This window comes from Bombina bombina, chromosome 5 (assembly GCF_027579735.1).
Source record: "Bombina bombina isolate aBomBom1 chromosome 5, aBomBom1.pri, whole genome shotgun sequence".
NCBI lineage: Eukaryota > Metazoa > Chordata > Amphibia > Anura > Bombinatoridae > Bombina > Bombina bombina.
This window is the reverse complement of record NC_069503.1, coordinates 973315263-973334882: the sequence shown is the minus strand read 5'-3', so window position 1 is coordinate 973334882 and position 19620 is coordinate 973315263. Positions and strand designations below refer to the sequence as shown.

Here is a 19620-nt window from a genome sequence, read left to right as displayed (position 1 = left end):
GCCCCCGCCAGTGCGCGCACGCTCCCATATACACTGGCCATTTTCTGTAGTGCAGAGGTCCCACCCGCCCAGTCAAGCCCGCCGCTGCAAGCGCAACTGACGACGGACGCGTTACAAACACTTTTATAGTATACATATGTTTTAGTGCATTATATGCTGAGGTCTGTGTTAGATTACCTGCAGACATTTAAATATTTGTAATTATTTTTAATAAAAGGGGGACAGTGGTACAAATCTTTACAATGAAGTCTGGAAAGTTGCCTTTGGGATGCTGACAAACCCATTCACTAACATTGTATTAAAAATTGTATTTGCCTGTACATTGCAACTATATAGCAGCAGACATTATCTGCGTATTTAAAGGGACAGTCAACACCAGAATTTTTGTTGTTTTAAAAGATAGATAATCCCTTAATTACCAATTCCCCAGTTTTGCAAAACCAACACAGTTATAATTATACACGTTTTACTTCTGTACTTACCTTGTATCTAAGCCTCAGCAGACTGCCCCCTTATTTCAGTTCTTTTGACAGACTTGCAGTTTAGCCAATCAGAGCTGTCTCCATGGTAAATTCACGTGCATTTAGCGCTGCGGAATCTGTTGGCGCTCTACAAATAACCGATAATAATAATAAATGAGCTCAATGTTATCTATATGAAACACGTGAACTAATGCCCTCTAGTGGTGAAAATCTAGATTAGCATTTAGATTCGAGGTGGCCTTCAAGGTCTAAGAAATTAGCATATGAACCTCCTAGGTTTAGCTTTCAACTAAGAATACCTAGAGAACAAAGCAAAATTGGTGATAAAAGTAAATTGGAAAGTTGTTTAAAATTACATGCCCTATTTGAAACATGAAAGTTAATTTTGTACTTGACTGTCCCTTTAAAGTGATGGTAAATCCTAGCGTTTGTGAAACGCTACGATTTACCATTGGAACAAATAATGGGGACTTTCATTCATGAAGTATAAAATACTTTAGGGCTGAAACAACTAATCGACTTAATCGATAATGAAAATCGTCAACGATTTTCATTATCGATTTGTTGGTCAGTCGATTAGTTGGGCTGCATGCAGCACGCAGCGCACGTGTGCAGAGTGAGGAAGAGAGGAAGACGCGCCGTGGGACAGTTCACTTCGCTCATGCTGCGCTGTTGTAAGGTAGGTGTCTCCCCCCCGGTTATCTAACTTAGTTTACATGCTTACTACACATGCAGGCTGCAGTGTGTCAGATCGGTCCTGTAAGAGTGCGGCAGTTTGTTGGGAAGGGCTGTGTAGGTGGGGGCCATCAGTGATTTATCCTGCACACTCAAGCCGTCTGCTCAGGAAACTTACAGTGCTAGCTAGCAGACGTCAGCAAGACTTGGGAGTGCTGTTAAGATAAAGAGCTGTGTGAGGGAAAGGCACACACTGTGATAAAAGCTTAGGCCTAAACATAGGAAAAAGTTTGCGATCGTGTGTGCTAACTTAGTGACTGGCATCTGCAGGCACCATGTTTATCTCTCAAAAATGTCACAAATATCTCAGGATTCAGCTCCTAAGGAGTTAACTTTGTGCAGCTTGCACTCAAAACAGTTATTTGTTTTCAAGAAGAATTGTGTTTGTATTTTCTTTGAAGTGCCAGAACCCTCTAACTAGCCACCAAATGCTAGTGTGTATGCATTGAGTCATAAAATCACTGAAGCTCTTAGTCACAGAGATACACAGGATAAAGTTTATGGCTTAAGCTGTCAATAGAATGCATGATGCAAAACAGGCCCTTCATTACAAAAACTGACCAGGTCACTGACAGGACATTGGTATATTATGTACATATGTTGGTTAAAAGTGTTATAACCTTAACGGCAGGTAAATATGACAACCTATGGCATATTTGATATCAAACTGGTTCTCCCAATAAAACTAAGAGGTTCTAAATATGTAAATATAGAAATTTCTTACCTAGCAGGAATGATAATGGATTGTATAAATTCAGGCAAGAAATTTAGTCTATTGAAGTTTGTGAAGACAGTGGGGTTTCTTAGCCCGCCCAGGAGGGTGTGGTTAAGCAACATGATCTCTGAGAAGTAGGTTTAAGAATCTTATTTTTTAACAATAAGATTGTCATTCTTTACAAGGGGAGCTGCTGTACAGAAGTAAGGAGCCATCATTTTCATGCCAGCCCCTGGCGCAGATCTTGAAGACTAGGAAAGTATTCAATTCTGTTTTTCTCCTTTTTATTTTAAAATACTGTTTGCGTGTGTAATTTTATGTGTAACAACTTTTTATTAATAATGCATTGTGCATAATATTTTTGGCATAATAAATAATTCCTTTATTAAGTTTGGCCTTTGTCTAATAATTGAACCACGTTACTGAAAAGACTGGAATATTAGAACTGTATAATTTTAGGTTATTTTCTGCTAAATTGTATTTCTAGAGTTAATGTGTAAACTCTGGGGTTTTCCTTAAGATTTTCCCTTTAATAAATTTTAAGTGGTGGCAGCATTTGAGCTATAGGATTGTTGGTTTAGTGTGGGTGACATTAAAAGGGAGTTTAGGGCATTTCTCTTAGGTCTAGTACAGACTAGGGAGTGGGATTAACTCTTGCACCCACTAAACTGAATCACAAGCTTGCCTGGTGTGGCTAGATTGTGACCTGTTGGTGACAGAAAAGGGGGCTGAAAACCCTTTCTGTGCCAAATAAGTGACTGGCGCAGGGTTGGATAACCTTGGTTCGTCACAAATTGGTGGGCAGCGGTGTAGATAATTTTTTTTATTATTAGATTTTAGTGCTTGTGGATTTGCTAGTGTGAAAATCCCGGTACTAAAAGAAATTGTTTCTTACAATTTCCAAAGGCTAAAACTCAGTGCATTATATAGTCACACATTGCAAACAGTCCCCTTCCCTATTCTCTGTTTTTCTTTTCTATTTTATTTTTGCTATGGAGGCATACGAGCAGCGATCTAGAGAGGCACTGATACTCCTATGCCAGGAGCGGGATATTCCAATACGTTCAAAGAACAAAGATTCACTAATACAAGCTCTTGTTGAATATGATAACAGCCAAATCACACCAGTTGAAGTCTCAGGAGAGATGTCTGCAGCTGTGGGCGGTGATTCATCAGGATCTGGGGATCCATTGGACTGTTATTTGCAAACTGTTCTTAAACATATGGGCTCAGTGGATGCAAGTTTGCGCATGGAACTGATTACAAAGTTTTATGAAAGACAAGCTGCTGTAGCTGAGAGAGAGGCTCTGGCAGCTGAAAGACAGGCGGCTGAACGACAGGCGGAGAGAGAGTATCAGCTACAGCTTGCACGGTTGGAGAGAGGGATGGTCTCACCTGTTGTTAGTGAACCTAGAGACCCCCCTGCTCCCAGAGTGCGTGCAGAGAATTTTCCCACCCTGGAGAAAGATGGAGATGTGGATGTATTCCTGCGTAGCTTTGAGAAAGTTTGCAGACAGTTCCAGTTGCCAAGGGAGCAGTGGGCCAAGTACCTTACCCCTGGCCTGAAAGGTCCTGCACTGGAGGCGTTTGCTGAACTACCCCCAGAGTTTGATCAGGACTATGATTCCATTAAAGCTGCACTGCAAAGGAGATACAATCTCACTCCTGAGGTGTACCGAAAGAAATTCCGTTCCCTGCAGAAAGGTTCGTCAGAGAGCTATATTACAGCTGTTGGGAACTTGATGACAGCCTTTAAACAGTGGGTCAGAGGATTAAAAGTTGCCACAATGGAGGAACTGGAAGATTTGATGGTGAAGGAGCAATTTATGCAGCTGTGCCCAGCCGGAGTTCAAGAATGGGTTTTAGATCGGAAGCCCATAACAGCATTGGAAGCTGGCGAGCTAGCTGATTTTTACACAGCTAACAGGTCTCCAGAGAATGGGAGGAAATCCTTTTCTAAAGGGGGATCCACCTGTAAAGGAGCTGCTGCACGACCCCCCTTCACAAAACCTGCTGTGCCTTTATCCAGTGTGTCTGCTCCCTCTGGGAAAGGAGGGGCGGGTGCTGCATCTGGGCAGGGAGATACTCGCAAGTGTTTTGCTTGTCAAAAAATGGGTCACATCAGCACTAACTGCCCAGAGAGGAAGAAACCTTCAGCATCAGCAGGAGGAGGCCGCTCCTCAGGATTATCATCTTCTGTTTTGTTTGTAACCCGGCCAGAGGAAAGTACCAATGAGAACCTACAACCTGTGACTGTTGGAGATAAGGTAACATTAGGGCTAAGAGACACGGGTGCAGAAGTGACTATTGTACGTCCAGAGCTAGTTAGCTCGGAGGACATTATCCCTGGAAAGACTCTAGCAGTAAAAGGGATTGGGGGAGTACAACCTGCAGTGCCTATGGCACGAGTATATCTAGATTGGGGAGCAGGAAGAGGGTTAAGAGATGTGGGAGTGTCAGATAATATTCCTACAAATGTATTGCTTGGTACTGATTTGGGTAGATTATTGTCACAGTATATACCTGATCATGATACCTGTGACCTAGGTAAACAAGATAAGGGTCCTAATGTACAAGAGACCAGGTGTAACTATGCTCAGATATGTGCTGAAGGGGAGGGGGGGCAGGGTGTGTGTGTGACGCAGCCTTTACCTGAACCAGACATGTCTGTAGGGCCCTGTGAAAATATGGGGGGATGCACTGACAGAGAGAGAGAGAGAGAGAGCTGAATGAGAATGACAGTCTGTTGGTGTGTGAACCAATCATCCCTAAGTACCAAAAGTGTGTAGAAGTAGTGCCAGAGGGGAAGGGCCCCTCTGTATCAGTGGTGACCCGACAGCAGTCTGCCCAGATTAGGGAGCAGGGGGTGCTTCAGCCTGAGGACCCAGGGGAGAACACTGATAAGGAAGGTGGGGGGCCTCAAACAGCACAGTCACTAATACTTGGTCAGAGTCAGGATTTTCAGCAGGCCCAGGGGACCGATCCCACACTAGAGAAGATCAGGGACCTAGCTAGGCAGCTGCCTGCTGACTCTGATAAAGAGAGAGTGTACTGGGAAAAAGGGAGGTTGTACCGGGAGTCCATTCCAGTGAAGGGACAGGATCCCTGGCTAGCTGAGAGACAGTTAGTGGTACCTAAACGGTTTAGAGCGCAACTGTTGGGAGTGGCCCATGAAATTCCTATGGCAGGACATCTAGGGGTACAGAGAACCAAAGCCCGGTTGTCCCATCACTTTTATTGGCCGGGGATGGGTACTGATGTTGCTAATTATTGTCGCTCCTGTCCTGCATGTCAGAAAGTGGGGAAACCTGGAGAGGTGGGACGTGCCCCTTTAATTCCCCTCCCCATAGTGACTGAGCCCTTTGAGAGGGTGGCTGTGGATATAGTAGGGCCCCTAGCCATCCCAAGCAGTTCAGGGAAAAGATTTATTCTGACGGTAGTGGATTATGCGACCCGCTACCCAGAGGCAGTGGCCCTGTCATCTATCAGAGCTGATAAAGTGGCTGATGCTTTATTGGGTATCTTTGCAAGGGTAGGTTTCCCTAAGGAAATGCTAACTGATCAGGGCACGCAATTTATGTCTGGCCTGATGCAGAGTCTATGTCAAAAGGTGCAGGTAGAACACCTAGTGACTAGCCCATACCACCCCCAGACCAATGGCTTGTGTGAAAGGTTTAATGGAACCCTGAAGCAGATGCTTAAAACCTTTGTGGAGTCACAGGGAAAGGACTGGGAGCGTTACCTGCCACACCTCCTATTTGCTTATAGAGAGGTGCCCCAGGAATCCACTGGTTTCTCCCCCTTTGAACTCCTATATGGACGCAGAGTGCGTGGCCCCCTTGATCTGATCAGGGAGGGATGGGAAGGGAAATTGGGTGCTCAAGAGACCTCAGTAGTAGACTATGTGATAAGGTTCAGGGACAGAATGCATAGCCTAGTGGGGGAGGTACAGGAAAACCTAAAGGCTGCCCAGTCTAAGCAGAAGCAGTGGTATGACCGGAATGCCAGAGAGAGAGTGTATGATGTGGGACAGAAAGTGCTTGTTTTAATACCCATGAGACAGAACAAACTACAGGCTGCCTGGGAGGGTCCATTTACTATCCTAAAGAGGATGAATGATGTGAACTATGTGGTGTCTCTGGATGAGGAGGGTAAAAGGCAAAAAATCTATCATATAAATATGATAAAAGCTTATTATGACAGAGAACCCACCGTGTTAACTGTGTGTAGTTTGCCTGGGGAAGAGCATGAGACTGACCCTCTTGTTGATTTACTGGCCCCCACCAGGAAAAACAACACCCTAGAAGCTGCCCAGATTAGTGCCCACTTAACTGGGGATCAGCGGCATCAGCTGTCTGCGGTGCTTAGGCCTTACTACAGCGTGTTCACAGGGAAGCCTGGCAGGACACACCTAGTCACACATCATGTAGATACTGGGAATCACCATCCCCTCAGACAAACAGCTTACAGGGTATCCTTGCAGGTCAGTGCTGACATAAAAAGGGAGATAGAGGAGATGCTAGAGCTTGGAGTGATTTGTAAGTCCCACAGCCCCTGGGTCTCCCCAGTGGTACTAGTCCCCAAAAAGGACAAAACCACTAGGTTCTGTGTAGATTACAGAAAGCTAAACTTGGTGACTGAATTTGATGCTTATCCTATGCCTCGCATAGATGAGCTACTGGACAGGCTAGCAGGGGCCAAGTATCTGAGTATCATGGATCTCAGCAGGGGATACTGGCAGATCCCTATGACCCCAGAAGCACAAGAGAGATCTGCCTTTATCACTCCTTTTGGGTTATATGAGTTCCAAGTGATGCCCTTTGGGATGAAAAATGCCCCTGCCACATTCCAGCGGTTAGTTAACCACTTATTGGAGGGGCTAGAGGGGCAAGCTGTTGCATACCTGGATGATATTGCAGTGTTCAGTGATACCTGGGAGGAACACCTCACACATTTAGCCAGTGTATTGGACCGAATAGCCACTGCTGGGCTAACTATAAAACCAGATAAGTGTCAGCTGGGCATGGGGGAGGTCCAGTACTTGGGTCACCTGGTGGGAGGAGGGGTACTGCGCCCCGAGCCCAGTAAAACTGAAGCCATAATGGCCTGGCCCACCCCTAAGACAAAGAAACAGGTTATGTCCTTCCTGGGTACTGCAGGGTACTATAGAAAGTTTGTGCCACACTATAGTACCATAGCCAAACCCCTAACAGACCTTACAAAGAAAAGCCTACCTCTAACAGTCAAATGGACCCCTGAGTGTGACAGGGCTTTTAATTTACTGAAAATTGCCCTTACGGCCTCCCCTGTACTACAGGCCCCTGATTTCCACAGGAGATTCATAGTGCAAATGGATGCTTCTAACTATGGGCTAGGGGCTGTGCTGAGTCAGGTGGATAAGAAAGGTGAGGAGCACCCCATTGTGTACCTCAGCAGGAAATTACTCCCGCGAGAAGTGGCATATGCCACTGTGGAAAAAGAGTGCCTTGCTATAGTTTGGGCCTTGCAAAAGCTACAGCCTTATCTGTATGGACGCCAGTTTACAGTGATAACTGACCACAATCCCTTACACTGGTTACATAGGGTAGCTGGCTCAAATGGTAAACTCCTCAGGTGGAGCCTAGCTCTACAACAACATGAGTTTACCATACAACATAAAAAGGGCAGTACGCATGGTAATGCTGATGGTCTGTCACGCCAGGAGGAGTGTCCCCTTTGACACGCATCGGGAGTGGCTTGTAGCCACCCCCTTTTGCGTCTCTTATTGGGGGAGGTGTCACAAATATCTCAGGATTCAGCTCCTAAGGAGTTAACTTTGTGCAGCTTGCACTCAAAACAGTTATTTGTTTTCAAGAAGAATTGTGTTTGTATTTTCTTTGAAGTGCCAGAACCCTCTAACTAGCCACCAAATGCTAGTGTGTATGCATTGAGTCATAAAATCACTGAAGCTCTTAGTCACAGAGATACACAGGATAAAGTTTATGGCTTAAGCTGTCAATAGAATGCATGATGCAAAACAGGCCCTTCATTACAAAAACTGACCAGGTCACTGACAGGACATTGGTATATTATGTACATATGTTGGTTAAAAGTGTTATAACCTTAACGGCAGGTAAATATGACAACCTATGGCATATTTGATATCAAACTGGTTCTCCCAATAAAACTAAGAGGTTCTAAATATGTAAATATAGAAATTTCTTACCTAGCAGGGATGATAATGGATTGTATAAATTCAGGCAAGAAATTTAGTCTATTGAAGTTTGTGAAGACAGTGGGGTTTCTTAGCCCGCCCAGGAGGGTGTGGTTAAGCAACATGATCTCTGAGAAGTAGGTTTAAGAATCTTATTTTTTAACAATAAGATTGTCATTCTTTACAAGGGGAGCTGCTGTACAGAATTAAGGAGCCATCATTTTCATGCCAGCCCCTGGCGCAGATCTTGAAGACTAGGAAAGTATTCAATTCTGTTTTTCTCCTTTTTATTTTAAAATACTGTTTGCGTGTGTAATTTTGTGTAACAACTTTTTATTAATAATGCATTGTGCATAATATTTTTGGCATAATAAATAATTCCTTTATTAAGTTTGGCCTTTGTCTAATAATTGAACCACGTTACTGAAAAGACTGGAATATTAGAACTGTATAATTTTAGGTTATTTTCTGCTAAATTGTATTTCTAGAGTTAATGTGTAAAGTCTGGGGTTTTCCTTAAGATTTTCCCTTTAATAAATTTTAAGTGGTGGAAGCATTTGAGCTATAGGATTGTTGGTTTAGTGTGGGTGACATTAAAAGGGAGTTTAGGGCATTTCTCTTAGGTCTAGTACAGACTAGGGAGTGGGATTAACTCTTGCACCCACTAAACTGAATCACAAGCTTGCCTGGTGTGGCTAGATTGTGTACCAGACAGAGATGCAGATCAAATGCTCCCCCACTAGACTACCAGAGAGGGAATACTACTAGTACTTTTTAATATATATTGTAGGATCTGTAAAAGTAACTGGCACTGCAAAATTGCTATTGCACATGGTTGGCTAAAAAATGAAAATCAAAGGTTAAAGGGATTCTGAACCCAATTTTTTTTCTTTCATCATTCGGATAGAGCATGCAATTTTAAGCAACTTTCTAATTTACTCCATTGATCAATTTTTCTTCATTCTCTTGGTATCTTTATTTGAAAAAGGATTGTAAGCCTACAAGCCGGCCCATTTTTGGTTCAGCACGCTGGATTGCGCTTGCTGATTGGTGGTTACATTTAGCCACCAATCAGCAAGCGCAAACCAGGTGCTGAACCAAAAATAGGCGGCTCCTTAACTTATATTCTTGCTTTTCAAATAAAGATAGCAAGAGAACAAAGAAAAATTGATAATAGGAGTAAATTAGAAAGTTGCTTAAAATTGCATGCTCTATCTGAATCACGAAAGAAAAAAATTGGGTTTAGTGTCCCTTTAAGGATTTTTTTTTTCTTTTTTAAAAAACAAAACACCCCACTGCCACTCCACTGGATTCCCAGGGATTTGAAATTGATATTAATTGTACATTTATATTATATTTATATTATAATTTATTATATATTTATATAATCTTCAAGTTTTTGCTGTGTTTGTGATTTTTTTTTTTTTAATCTGTGTGAGTGTATGAATCAAATTCAATGAATGTATTATTGTTCCTGCTAATTATACCCACAACTTAATAAAATGTGCTTAGCTTTTAGAGAGAGCAGACCAAAAGAATCCTCATTTTATTTCTCACAGTTTACTTGCAGATAGCAATTCTTAGAGTAGAGAAAATCAGAAAATTAAAAAGGAACATATTAGTACCTCTCTGTTTATGTTACAACCCCCTGGGAGCATAATCATGATGACATTCCATGTAAACCTAAACTATTTTTTAAAATAATTTTGAGAAAAATAAGTCATTTTATTTCGTTTTTGGTTTTCTAGAACCGGCAGCAGAGAGAGAGGTTGAACTTGAAACCAGTCCATATCTGCTCTAATAATATTTTTATTTATTTTTTGTTGTTTGTTATAGTTTTTTATATAGTTGCTGCCCTAAAATACTTCATGATGAAAGCTCTTTTATTTGTTCCAAGCGATTGCCGTTCTGAGCTGCTTAGGCAACCCACCGGCAGAATGCTATTTTCCCTATTTGGCTGAGAGGTGACGTTTCCACCTCTTAGCCAATAGCTGTGCAGGGAAATCCGGCTTGGCGCTGGTTGTTATGGCGTTAAACCTTGTGAAGTCGCACAGTAGTGCCATTTTTAAAATACTCTTGCTTTTACTTTTGAACTGAGCTGCATCAGAGGAGAGAATAAAATAATGTTATTAACAATGTGAGGTTAACCAATCCCCAAATATTTATTTACTTAAAGGGACAGTATACTATAAAATTGTTTTTCCCTTAATGTGTTTCCAATTACTTTTTTTTACCAGCTGCAGAGTATAACATGTATGAAATTAGCTTTTTTAAGGTTTATTTGTGTAAATGAATTAGCTGATTTTGTGTTTTGAAGCCATCAGATCTCATTACTTTATCACATTGTGTACATATAATTGCTTCTTTATCTTATAGCTGTCCACAAACCAATCACCAATACTTGGAGAGAACAATGGAAAATTAACATTTTATTACCTTATCTCTTCTATAACCCACTGGGAATGTAATTTGGGTGGGAATACCACAGGCTTAATAAACTATTACAAATGCCAATAAAAGGGTAATGGAAGGGGATGCTTCGGGGCGACGGCCATGATGGTCACTTACTTCAGAGGCTGAAGAGTCAGGCCAATATATCTACTGCATATCTACTGCATTTCGCCTAACTGCAGCACCATCCAGGGTCGAGAGTGCTATTTATTTTAACTACATATCTTACTGAGTAATTCGACCTAAATAGTGGAGCCAACTTCAACCCTGTAGTACTTGAACGGTCAGGTACGCATTGGCTGCCTAAAATAAGGCCGGACCGTCATCTAACACCCCACCCGGTGATCCGGGTATAACAGCTTTCTAGGCTGTCTCCCTAAACTACCTAGTTCATTAGGATTAATCTGGACTAGGAATGCACTGATACCATTTTTTTAAGACAAAGTACTGATACTTTTTTTTTTTCAAGTACTCGCTGATACCAATTTCAGATACTTTACTCCCTGCAAAATAGGCAGCATTCTGTTATCCCACCATAGATAGAAGTGAGACTTCATTTAAAAAAGGTAGTCATATTTCAAGTAAGCAGCCTTGTGTCTGTCCTGCTACCAAGTGGGCTTGGGGTCTAGAGACTAAAAAGCACTTTTCACACCTACCTGTATAATAAGACTTTCAGTTAAGAATGTCACACAATTCAAATACTTTGTTTCACTTCCTATCAGGTTATAGTGATACCTGTCTTAGTAACAAGGATCACTATGGCACTTCCATCAAGTCTTATAGATCACCATTTACAAGGGCAAATACACAATTTGAATTTAGGTGGAATCATGCATAAAATGTGTTGTCACCACACTGTAAACTGAGGTCTAAATGCAATGGGCACAAATGTCCGTGGTATTTTTCCAGGGGTATAATGTAGCTGATCAAAGAAAGGGTTGGTGTTTTGTTCTTGTATTATATACTTGCCTGTTCTGTAATTCTTGACTAAAAGTTCTGGAGTCACTTTTAAACACTGCACAGTGTACACCCTACCCCCTGGCATTCTGCAACTAGAAGAACATCTGATTCTGTAACAATACTCTCATACATAAATGACCTACGCAATCTACATCTCGCCCCGCCCCCTTTGAGGTTACTGCCGATCCCACAGACCTATTGGCTGGCGTACACCAGCTCCCACCTGCTAAATTCGCCCTCCCAGGGGAATCCCTATGATTGACATGTCACTTGCCAAACCCCTCCCACTATATCTTTGCGGCACAGCCGTGGCAGAGTTAATTGGAATAAGCATCAAAATGCTCGAAAAGAAATACACTGTCATTTAAAGCTTCTATAAAGTCTACGGCCAATAAGTCGGCTTTTTCACTTGTTTCATAGGTGTTTTTTGCATCACACCAAAGGAGTGGCATGCAAGGCAAAGTGGGTGGTGACCATCGGGAGACCGCTATGACAACCTTGTGTATGTTTCAAGCAAAGTCCTATAATATGGACTACTCATGCAAATGCTCAGTATTGGCACCGATACTAGTATCGGTGCATCCCTAATCTGGACCATAGCCATATCCGAGATTTATAGCAATTTCTGAAGCGATGGATATAAACTAAACCTGGTAAAAGCTCTGACTTTACTATGGATGTGGTACACAGATGGGAAGAGTCAGTTTTACAAATAGTTAGCAAGCACTTTATGGAGCTGGAGAGACAACTAAACTCCTTACTTGTGTGTGCCGGTCTGCATCTCCTGACGGCCAATGATCAGTTATATCTACATATGCGCGCTGCACGCCGTCAGTTGCAGCCCTGGCACTCTCAGCAAACACGCTATTTGCAAAAATGCTCCCGTACTGCTGAGCGTGTCTGGAGGAAAACTCACTCTGAACCTGACTTCATACACTATAAGTTTATGCTTCATTCATACACTTGTGCCCTTCACTTATCCAAGCAAACCTACTTCTTCTCCCTTATATCTACTCTTTCCTCAAACCCTAAACGACTCTTCTCCACCTTTAACTCTCTCCCCTACCCTCCTACTCCACCCCCCTCATCTGTCTTTAGTGCTCAAGACTTGGCAGACTACTTTTTAAACAAAACACATTCTATCCGGAGCAACATCCCAACACCAACCTGCAATACTCCATCAACAGGCCCTGCTACTCCCTCTGCCACCCTCCGCATCCTCCATCCAGCCACTGAGAATGAAGTTTCCTCCTTGCTATCTTCCTCATGCCTCACTACCTGCCCACTCGACCCTATACCTTCCCATCTAATACCCTCCCTATCTTCTACCCTCACTCCTGCTCTTACACACATCTTCAACCTATCTCTTTCTACCGGCTCATTCCCATCTTCTTTCAAACATGCAATTTTCACTCCCATACTCAAAAAAACCCTCCCTTGACCCTAATTCTCCTGAACGCTATCGCCCGATATCACTGCTCCCACTAACATCAAAACTTCTTGAAAAACTAGTTTACAATCTCCTAACCCACTTCCTGTCCGCCAACTCCTTGCACTCAACACTCAACTTAGACTGCCCTTACCAAGGTTATGAACGATCTTCTCTCTGCTAAAAATATTGGCCACTACTCCATACTCATCCTACTTGACCTCTCGACACAGTTGACCACCCCCTCCTCCTACAGACCCTTAGCTCTTTTGGCCTCTGTGGCACTGCTCTTTCCTGTTTTCATTCTTATCTTTCAGGTCTTTTTCTGTGTCATTTGCCAATGACGACTCCTCTCTAATGCCTCTGTCTGTTGGAGTACCTCAAGGATCTGTTCTGGGTCCTCTACTCTTCTCCATTTATACTTCTTCTCTGGGTAAACTTATCAACAGTTATGGCTTCAAATATCACCTCTATGCTGATGACACCCATATCTACCTCTCCACCCCTGCTCTCTCTCCCTCTCCACCCCTGCTCTCTCTCCCTCTGTCCTTTCTCATGTCAGCAACTGCTTATCAGGTATTTCTTCCTGGATGGGCTCTCACCACCTAAAGATTAACATGTCCAAGACTGAGCTCCTTCTTATCCCACCTCAAGCTCTACGCCGACCTGTGACTTCTCTATCCCTGTTGACGGCATCACCATTTCCCCATCGCCCCAAGTCCGCTGCCTTGGAGTTACACTTGACTCAAATCTATCCTTCACCCCCCCCCCCATATCCAATCGCTTTCTACATCCTGCCGCAACCATCTACGCAACATTTCCAAGATTCAACCTTTTCTGTACGCTAACACCACAAAGCAAATAATCCACTCCCTTGTTATTTCCCGACTTGACTACTGCAATAATCTACTTACTGTCTTTCCTCTTTCCCGCCTCTCCCCTCTTCAATCCATCCTAAATGCCTCTGACAGGTTCCACCTTTCCCGTCGCTCTGTATCTGCTGCACCTCTCTGCGAGTCCCTTCATTGGTTCCCCATACACAGCAGAATTAAATTCAAAATTCTCAGCCCGCCACTAAGATCCAACAATGACCTGCTCCTTGCTTCTGCGACTATCACCTCCTCTCATGCTAGACTGCAGGACTTCTGTGGTGCAGCACCTACCCATCTGGAACACTCTCCCTCGTGCTGTCAGGCTTTGCCCAAATCTTTTTTCCTTTAAATGCTCTCTGAAGACTTTTCTGTTCAGAGAAGCCTACCACTCAACTCAATAATATTCCTTTTATCTAACAACATTTCCCTCCTCTAACTCTGCATTAACATCTTTCTCAATCTTGCAGTCCTCACCTCCTGTTTCTCAACCTCCTACCCTTTTAGATTGTAAGTTCCCACGGCAATAGGGCCCTTGATTCCTCCTGTATGTGTTTGTAAATTCTGTCCTTTCTCTTAGTCTTAGAAGTTTTATACTATTGTTTTATTTAAATGATCTGTATCCATGGACAGCGCTGCGGAATATGATGGCGCTTCATAAATAAAGTATAATAATAATAATAATACATGACCCGCATTATACCCTGATGGACTCTACACAAGACAGACCTTGGTGCGCCGGAGAGTCATTGGACGATCCTGACAGGTCTGCAGATCCCCCCCATTGACGTGCTATCCACACAGTGTATACTGTCCTGAAGCTGACAGGGAACATGGAGGTCTGAGTATTATGGACACTAAGCTGGAGCAGGGGTCATCTGAAGACCTAGATGTGAGATCTTTTAGCTGCCTGGAAAGAGCGGCTGGTTTGGCCCTGGGAAGGCCCCCCCGCTGGGCGAAATCTGCCCACACCCCAAAGGCCCACAACCTACTTTATCATCCAGCACTGAGCGTTTGATAGCTCTTCTCTCAGGCATTCCTGACCTCACAGCGGATCATCCTAAAGCCCCACAGCGAATACCCATGCTTACCAAAATACTCAAACAAGAGATTATAAGTAGACCTACCGCTGCAAAGATGGTGTCTTCATTTTTACCTTCCAGTAGGCCTACTTATACGAAGCAAGTGATATGGATAGCGGGTGTGGGGTAAGATCGTATCTCTCCTGTATCCCTACACATAATAGTCTACTAGGACTTGTTGCAATATCTTCCCCTTGGATGGAACTTTTTATGTTGTCCGAAGCCTTAAGTTCTTAGCGGACCGTAGGATCTAATATTTTAGAGGACAGTTACATTTTGCTTATATTCTACCCTACTTCCTCAGTTAACAATATGCTTTAAACCAATCCGTCTGTTTTTGCCCTTCTTAGGGAAGTATTATTGTATGCATACGAGCAATGGTCCCTAGCATAGTACCATTTTGTGTTTTGCACTTCAGTATGTCTACTCCAGGCAGTTCTATAGTATGCTTGTAAGCACAGTTCACGAATACCTGTTCATTTATGCTGTGTACTATAGTGTGTCTGTTTAATACACTTTTACTAGTTGATTGTACACACTGTTCATTTACTCTTGCCCATCTATGTTCCCTGCTACCCCTAGCATGTTCCTATTAAACATATACCTCAAACAGGACACCATATGACCATATTTAACAACATTTACTCCTGCAATTTATGAGATTACTAGTGCCCCCCTTGATCTTAGTTTAGTTCTCATTGCTATTACTTTGCTCATTAAAGACCCCAGTAACCCTGTTTAAATATACCCCAAACTGGGGTTCCAGATACAATATTATTTTATTTCATTGTATCCTATTTTTTTTTTTCATTGAAATCCATTGCGTTAACCTCTCTTACAGTGCATAACCCATTTTATATTATTACAAATTAGAATTAATCCTAATTGTTTTAGGGCCCAAAAGTGGACTGTTCATAATTAGGGTCCCCCTACTTTGCATAACCCATGTTATTAGGCCTGAGAGTGGCCCTTCGTGTTCTATGAGGACCTTATTATATAATTATAAACAAAAAATTAGGTCTTATTTATATATGCTCTCTTATTGTGATGGAATACGACATGTTCTTTAATTTGTAGTATATACATGACGTCATTTTACTAGCTATGTTTCCCAGCAGGCTGTTTTTCACCCACTATATTAGCAAGTCTGTATTAACTTATTTCAAATATGTTGAGATATTGCTCTCTCCGAGAAATATGTACACAACTGGTTAACGGCATGCCTAGCTGTACTTTCTAATAGCTGTCCTATTACCCGTTAATAGATTTCTAGATGTGTGTCTAACTCTTGCTCTACAGTGTATCTTTTTTGAGTTTATATTTTTGTACATAATCCTGCTGTAACTGTAATCAGATTACATTTATTTTTGTTGTAATCTTTACAAACCTCAATAAAAGATTAAAAAAAAATACTTGTAAACAATTTAATACACTCCAGCAGGTAAAGTGTATAATTGGGAACAAATTAAAGGGGAGAATATTTTTGAGTAAACTATCCCTTTAAGTAATGTGTTTGGGCATTAGTCACCCTATATTTCTTAGATCTGAGAATAAAAGAATATATATAGTTGTGAATAAAGTAATTTTTCTTTTCTTGAAGCCTGTATCAATGTATTTAATTTAGTGTATTTTTTTTCTCTAAATTCCTATACCAGAGACCTATCATTTTCTCACTGGTACAGACTATGTTGTGGGACGCAAGAACTGTGTGATTTTAATTCCAGATGATCAATCGATTAGTCGTTCCCATGCTGTGTTATCTGCTACACATACTGTCGCCAACCTGGTAAGTTTAAGGGAAATAAAAAATACAATACATTATGCTTTGTTTTACTCTCTACTGATCTGCTTACAGCAGCATTTGTTTGTTGATCGTTGGTGAGACATTTGAACACTTAAAGGGCCATGATACCCAAATGTGCTACAGCATAGCTGTAAAAAGCTGACTAGAAAATATCACCTGAACATCTCTATGTAAAAAAAAAAAAAGATATTTTACCTAAAAATGTCATAAGTATTGACATCCCATTGTAAACGACTTTATGCAGCAAATCAGTATGCTTGTCCCAGGACAGGCAAGGGAGCGTGCTTCGTGCACACTCATCTTATTTCCCTATTCAGTTCAAGGAAGTTTACTATCAAATCTCATGAGAGTTAAGCTAAATCTCATGAGATCACAGTAAAAGAGTTCATGACCTCAGCACTGCTGATGCCTATTGGCTGCTATCCATTTCTTTATTTTTTTTTTTATTTTTTTTTTTATTTTTTTATTTTTTATTTTTTTAACCTGCAGCTGGGCAACTCTGGTGAGCTGAGGAAATTGTGAGGTATTATATATACCTTTTTTACATAGAGATGTTCAGGTGATATTTTCATGTCAGCTTTTTACAGTTATGCTGCATCCGTTTCAAGTGATTTAACATATAAGTATTATGTCCCTTAAAAGGGACATGAAACCCAAAAAATTTCTTTCATGATTTCGGTAGAACATGCAATTTTAAACAACTTTCCAGTTTACTTCTATTATCAAATTTGCTTAATTCTCTTGGTATGCTTTGTTGAAGGAGCAGCAATGCACTACTGGTTTCTAACTGAACACATCGGTATATATATGCAGCCACCAATCGGCAGCTAGAACCTAGGTTCTTTGCTGCTCCTGAGCTTTCCTAGATAAATATTTCAGCAAAGGACAACAAGAGACGTAAGCAAATTAAATAATAGAAGTAAATTGGAAAAATTATTAAAATTGTATGTTCTGTCTAAATCATGAAAAAAAAAATTTGGGGTTTCATGTCCCTTTAAGGGAACATTCAACTCAAAATTTCATTTATTCCCCATAAAATAAGTTTTGCAATGCACTTTTATTATTGTGTTTCTACTCCCCCCACACACACCCACCCCTTAGAGATGCTGGAGTGCCTTCAATGGAATGCAAAACCCTGGCACTCCACAGGAACTCATTTATATCTGTAATTAACTGGCCACAGCACATACAAAGAAAGATAAACAACCCTGAAGAGGCTTTTCAAGCAGCATGTCCTTGTAAATTTTATTTAGCACTATGACAGTATTACATGTTTTTATTACACTTATTTTGCATGCAGGTAGTTTGCAATGTGATTAATTTCTCAAGCATGAATAAAATTGACTTTACTGCCTCTTTAAAAGGACACTGACCCCAAATGTTTTCTTTCGTGATTCAGATAGAGCATTCTCTTGGTAAGCAACAGGGAAGAGTCTTGGTGAAGCTCCTGGTTGTAGATTAGATTTTAGGATTATTCTACACAATGATGTATAGTTTACATAGTGTACTTTTATATAGTCGATAGGAGACAAGCCTTACAGAGTACTGGAAGAATCCAGGAGCTGATATTTGGACCGCAAGTCTAGCCTATGCTCTTTCGTGAAAGCCACGCAGCATAATATTGCACAGACTTGGGGGCCATCTTGCAAGAGAACTTGCTAGTATCTCGGCTTTGGAATTCCATTCTGTGTGGTGGATCACATATCTTTCTTAGGCTTCCGAACATTTACCCCCACAGGTAACTGGGTTGTTTAGTACAGTGATACTCTTGCTACTGCAGAATCTAAGTGAAGATCTACTGTTTGATCACACACTATTGTTATAGCATTTGAAGATATAAGATAATTGTCATTTACAGAGGAAGAAATTGCTCACCTGGTCCTTCTCTAGCAGAACAGCATCAGAGCTCTTATCAAACTGAATTAAGATTTGACACGCTATTTGATTATATGCACACGTTAAGGGGGGGAAAGGGGCAGAAGAGTTCGGCTTCCCAGCAATACTGTCTGCTATTGAAAAATGCAAGCTTTCTGTTTTTGTTATTATTATTATTATCAGGTATTTTTAGAGCGCCAACAGGTTCCGCAGCGCTATGAACATGGGTGGTATATAAAAAAAACTATTACAGGGATCAAATGGGGATAGAGAGGGTCCTGCCGAGAGTTGCACTGTTGTAGTCGGCTCTTATGAAGGTGAACTACAAACAGCTGGGCTCATAGGCTTACATGCTATAGGGTTTTAGGGGATAGCAGTGGAGATAGGAAGGTTAGTGTAGGTTGCAAGCGTCCCTGAATAGTAGAGTCTTCAGGGCGCACTTAAAGCTTTTAAAACTAGGGGAGATTCTTGTGGAGCGAGGCAAAGAGTGTTCCATAAGATGGGAGCCAGTCTTGAGAAAGCTTGTAGACGGAAATGTAAGGAAATAACAAGAGAGGAGGAGAGTAGGAGGTCATGAGCGGAGTGAAGGAGACGGGAGGGAGAGTATATGGAGACAAGGTCTGAGATGTAGGGGGAGCAGTGCAATTGAGGACTTTGTGTGTCAGAGTGAGAATTTTGTGTTTAATCCTGGAGGCAAGAGGAAGCCAGTGAAGGGATTGGCAGAGAGGTACGGCAGATGAAGAGCGACGTGCAAGGAAGATGAGTCTGGCAGAGGCATTCATTATAGATTGTAAAGGAGCTAGGCGGCAGCTAGGGAGACCAGAGAGGATAGAGTTGCAGTAGTCGAGGCGGGAAAGGCCTGCTGTAACCCAGCTACTCCAGCGTCACTTCCAGGAGTTAGAACTTCAGCTTTTCCTGACCTTAATCACACTGAAGGATGCTAAGGAGGACAAGAATACTGCTGGCTTAGTGTGATAGCAGTCATAGTTGCGCTGGTGGGCCTAAGACCCTATGTAAGGTGCAGA

The 19620-nt window shown here is 41.9% G+C and overlaps 1 protein-coding gene across 1 annotated transcript in view; it reads left to right on the top strand.

Moving 5' to 3' along the window:
• Positions 1 to 19620, top strand: part of NBN (nibrin) — a gene marked incomplete in the record, with an annotated part of 346156 nt that overhangs the window by 3158 nt on the left and 323378 nt on the right. The window contains 1 exon segment of the mRNA XM_053715908.1: positions 16572 to 16702. Coding sequence (XP_053571883.1) covers positions 16572 to 16702 — 131 coding nt within the window.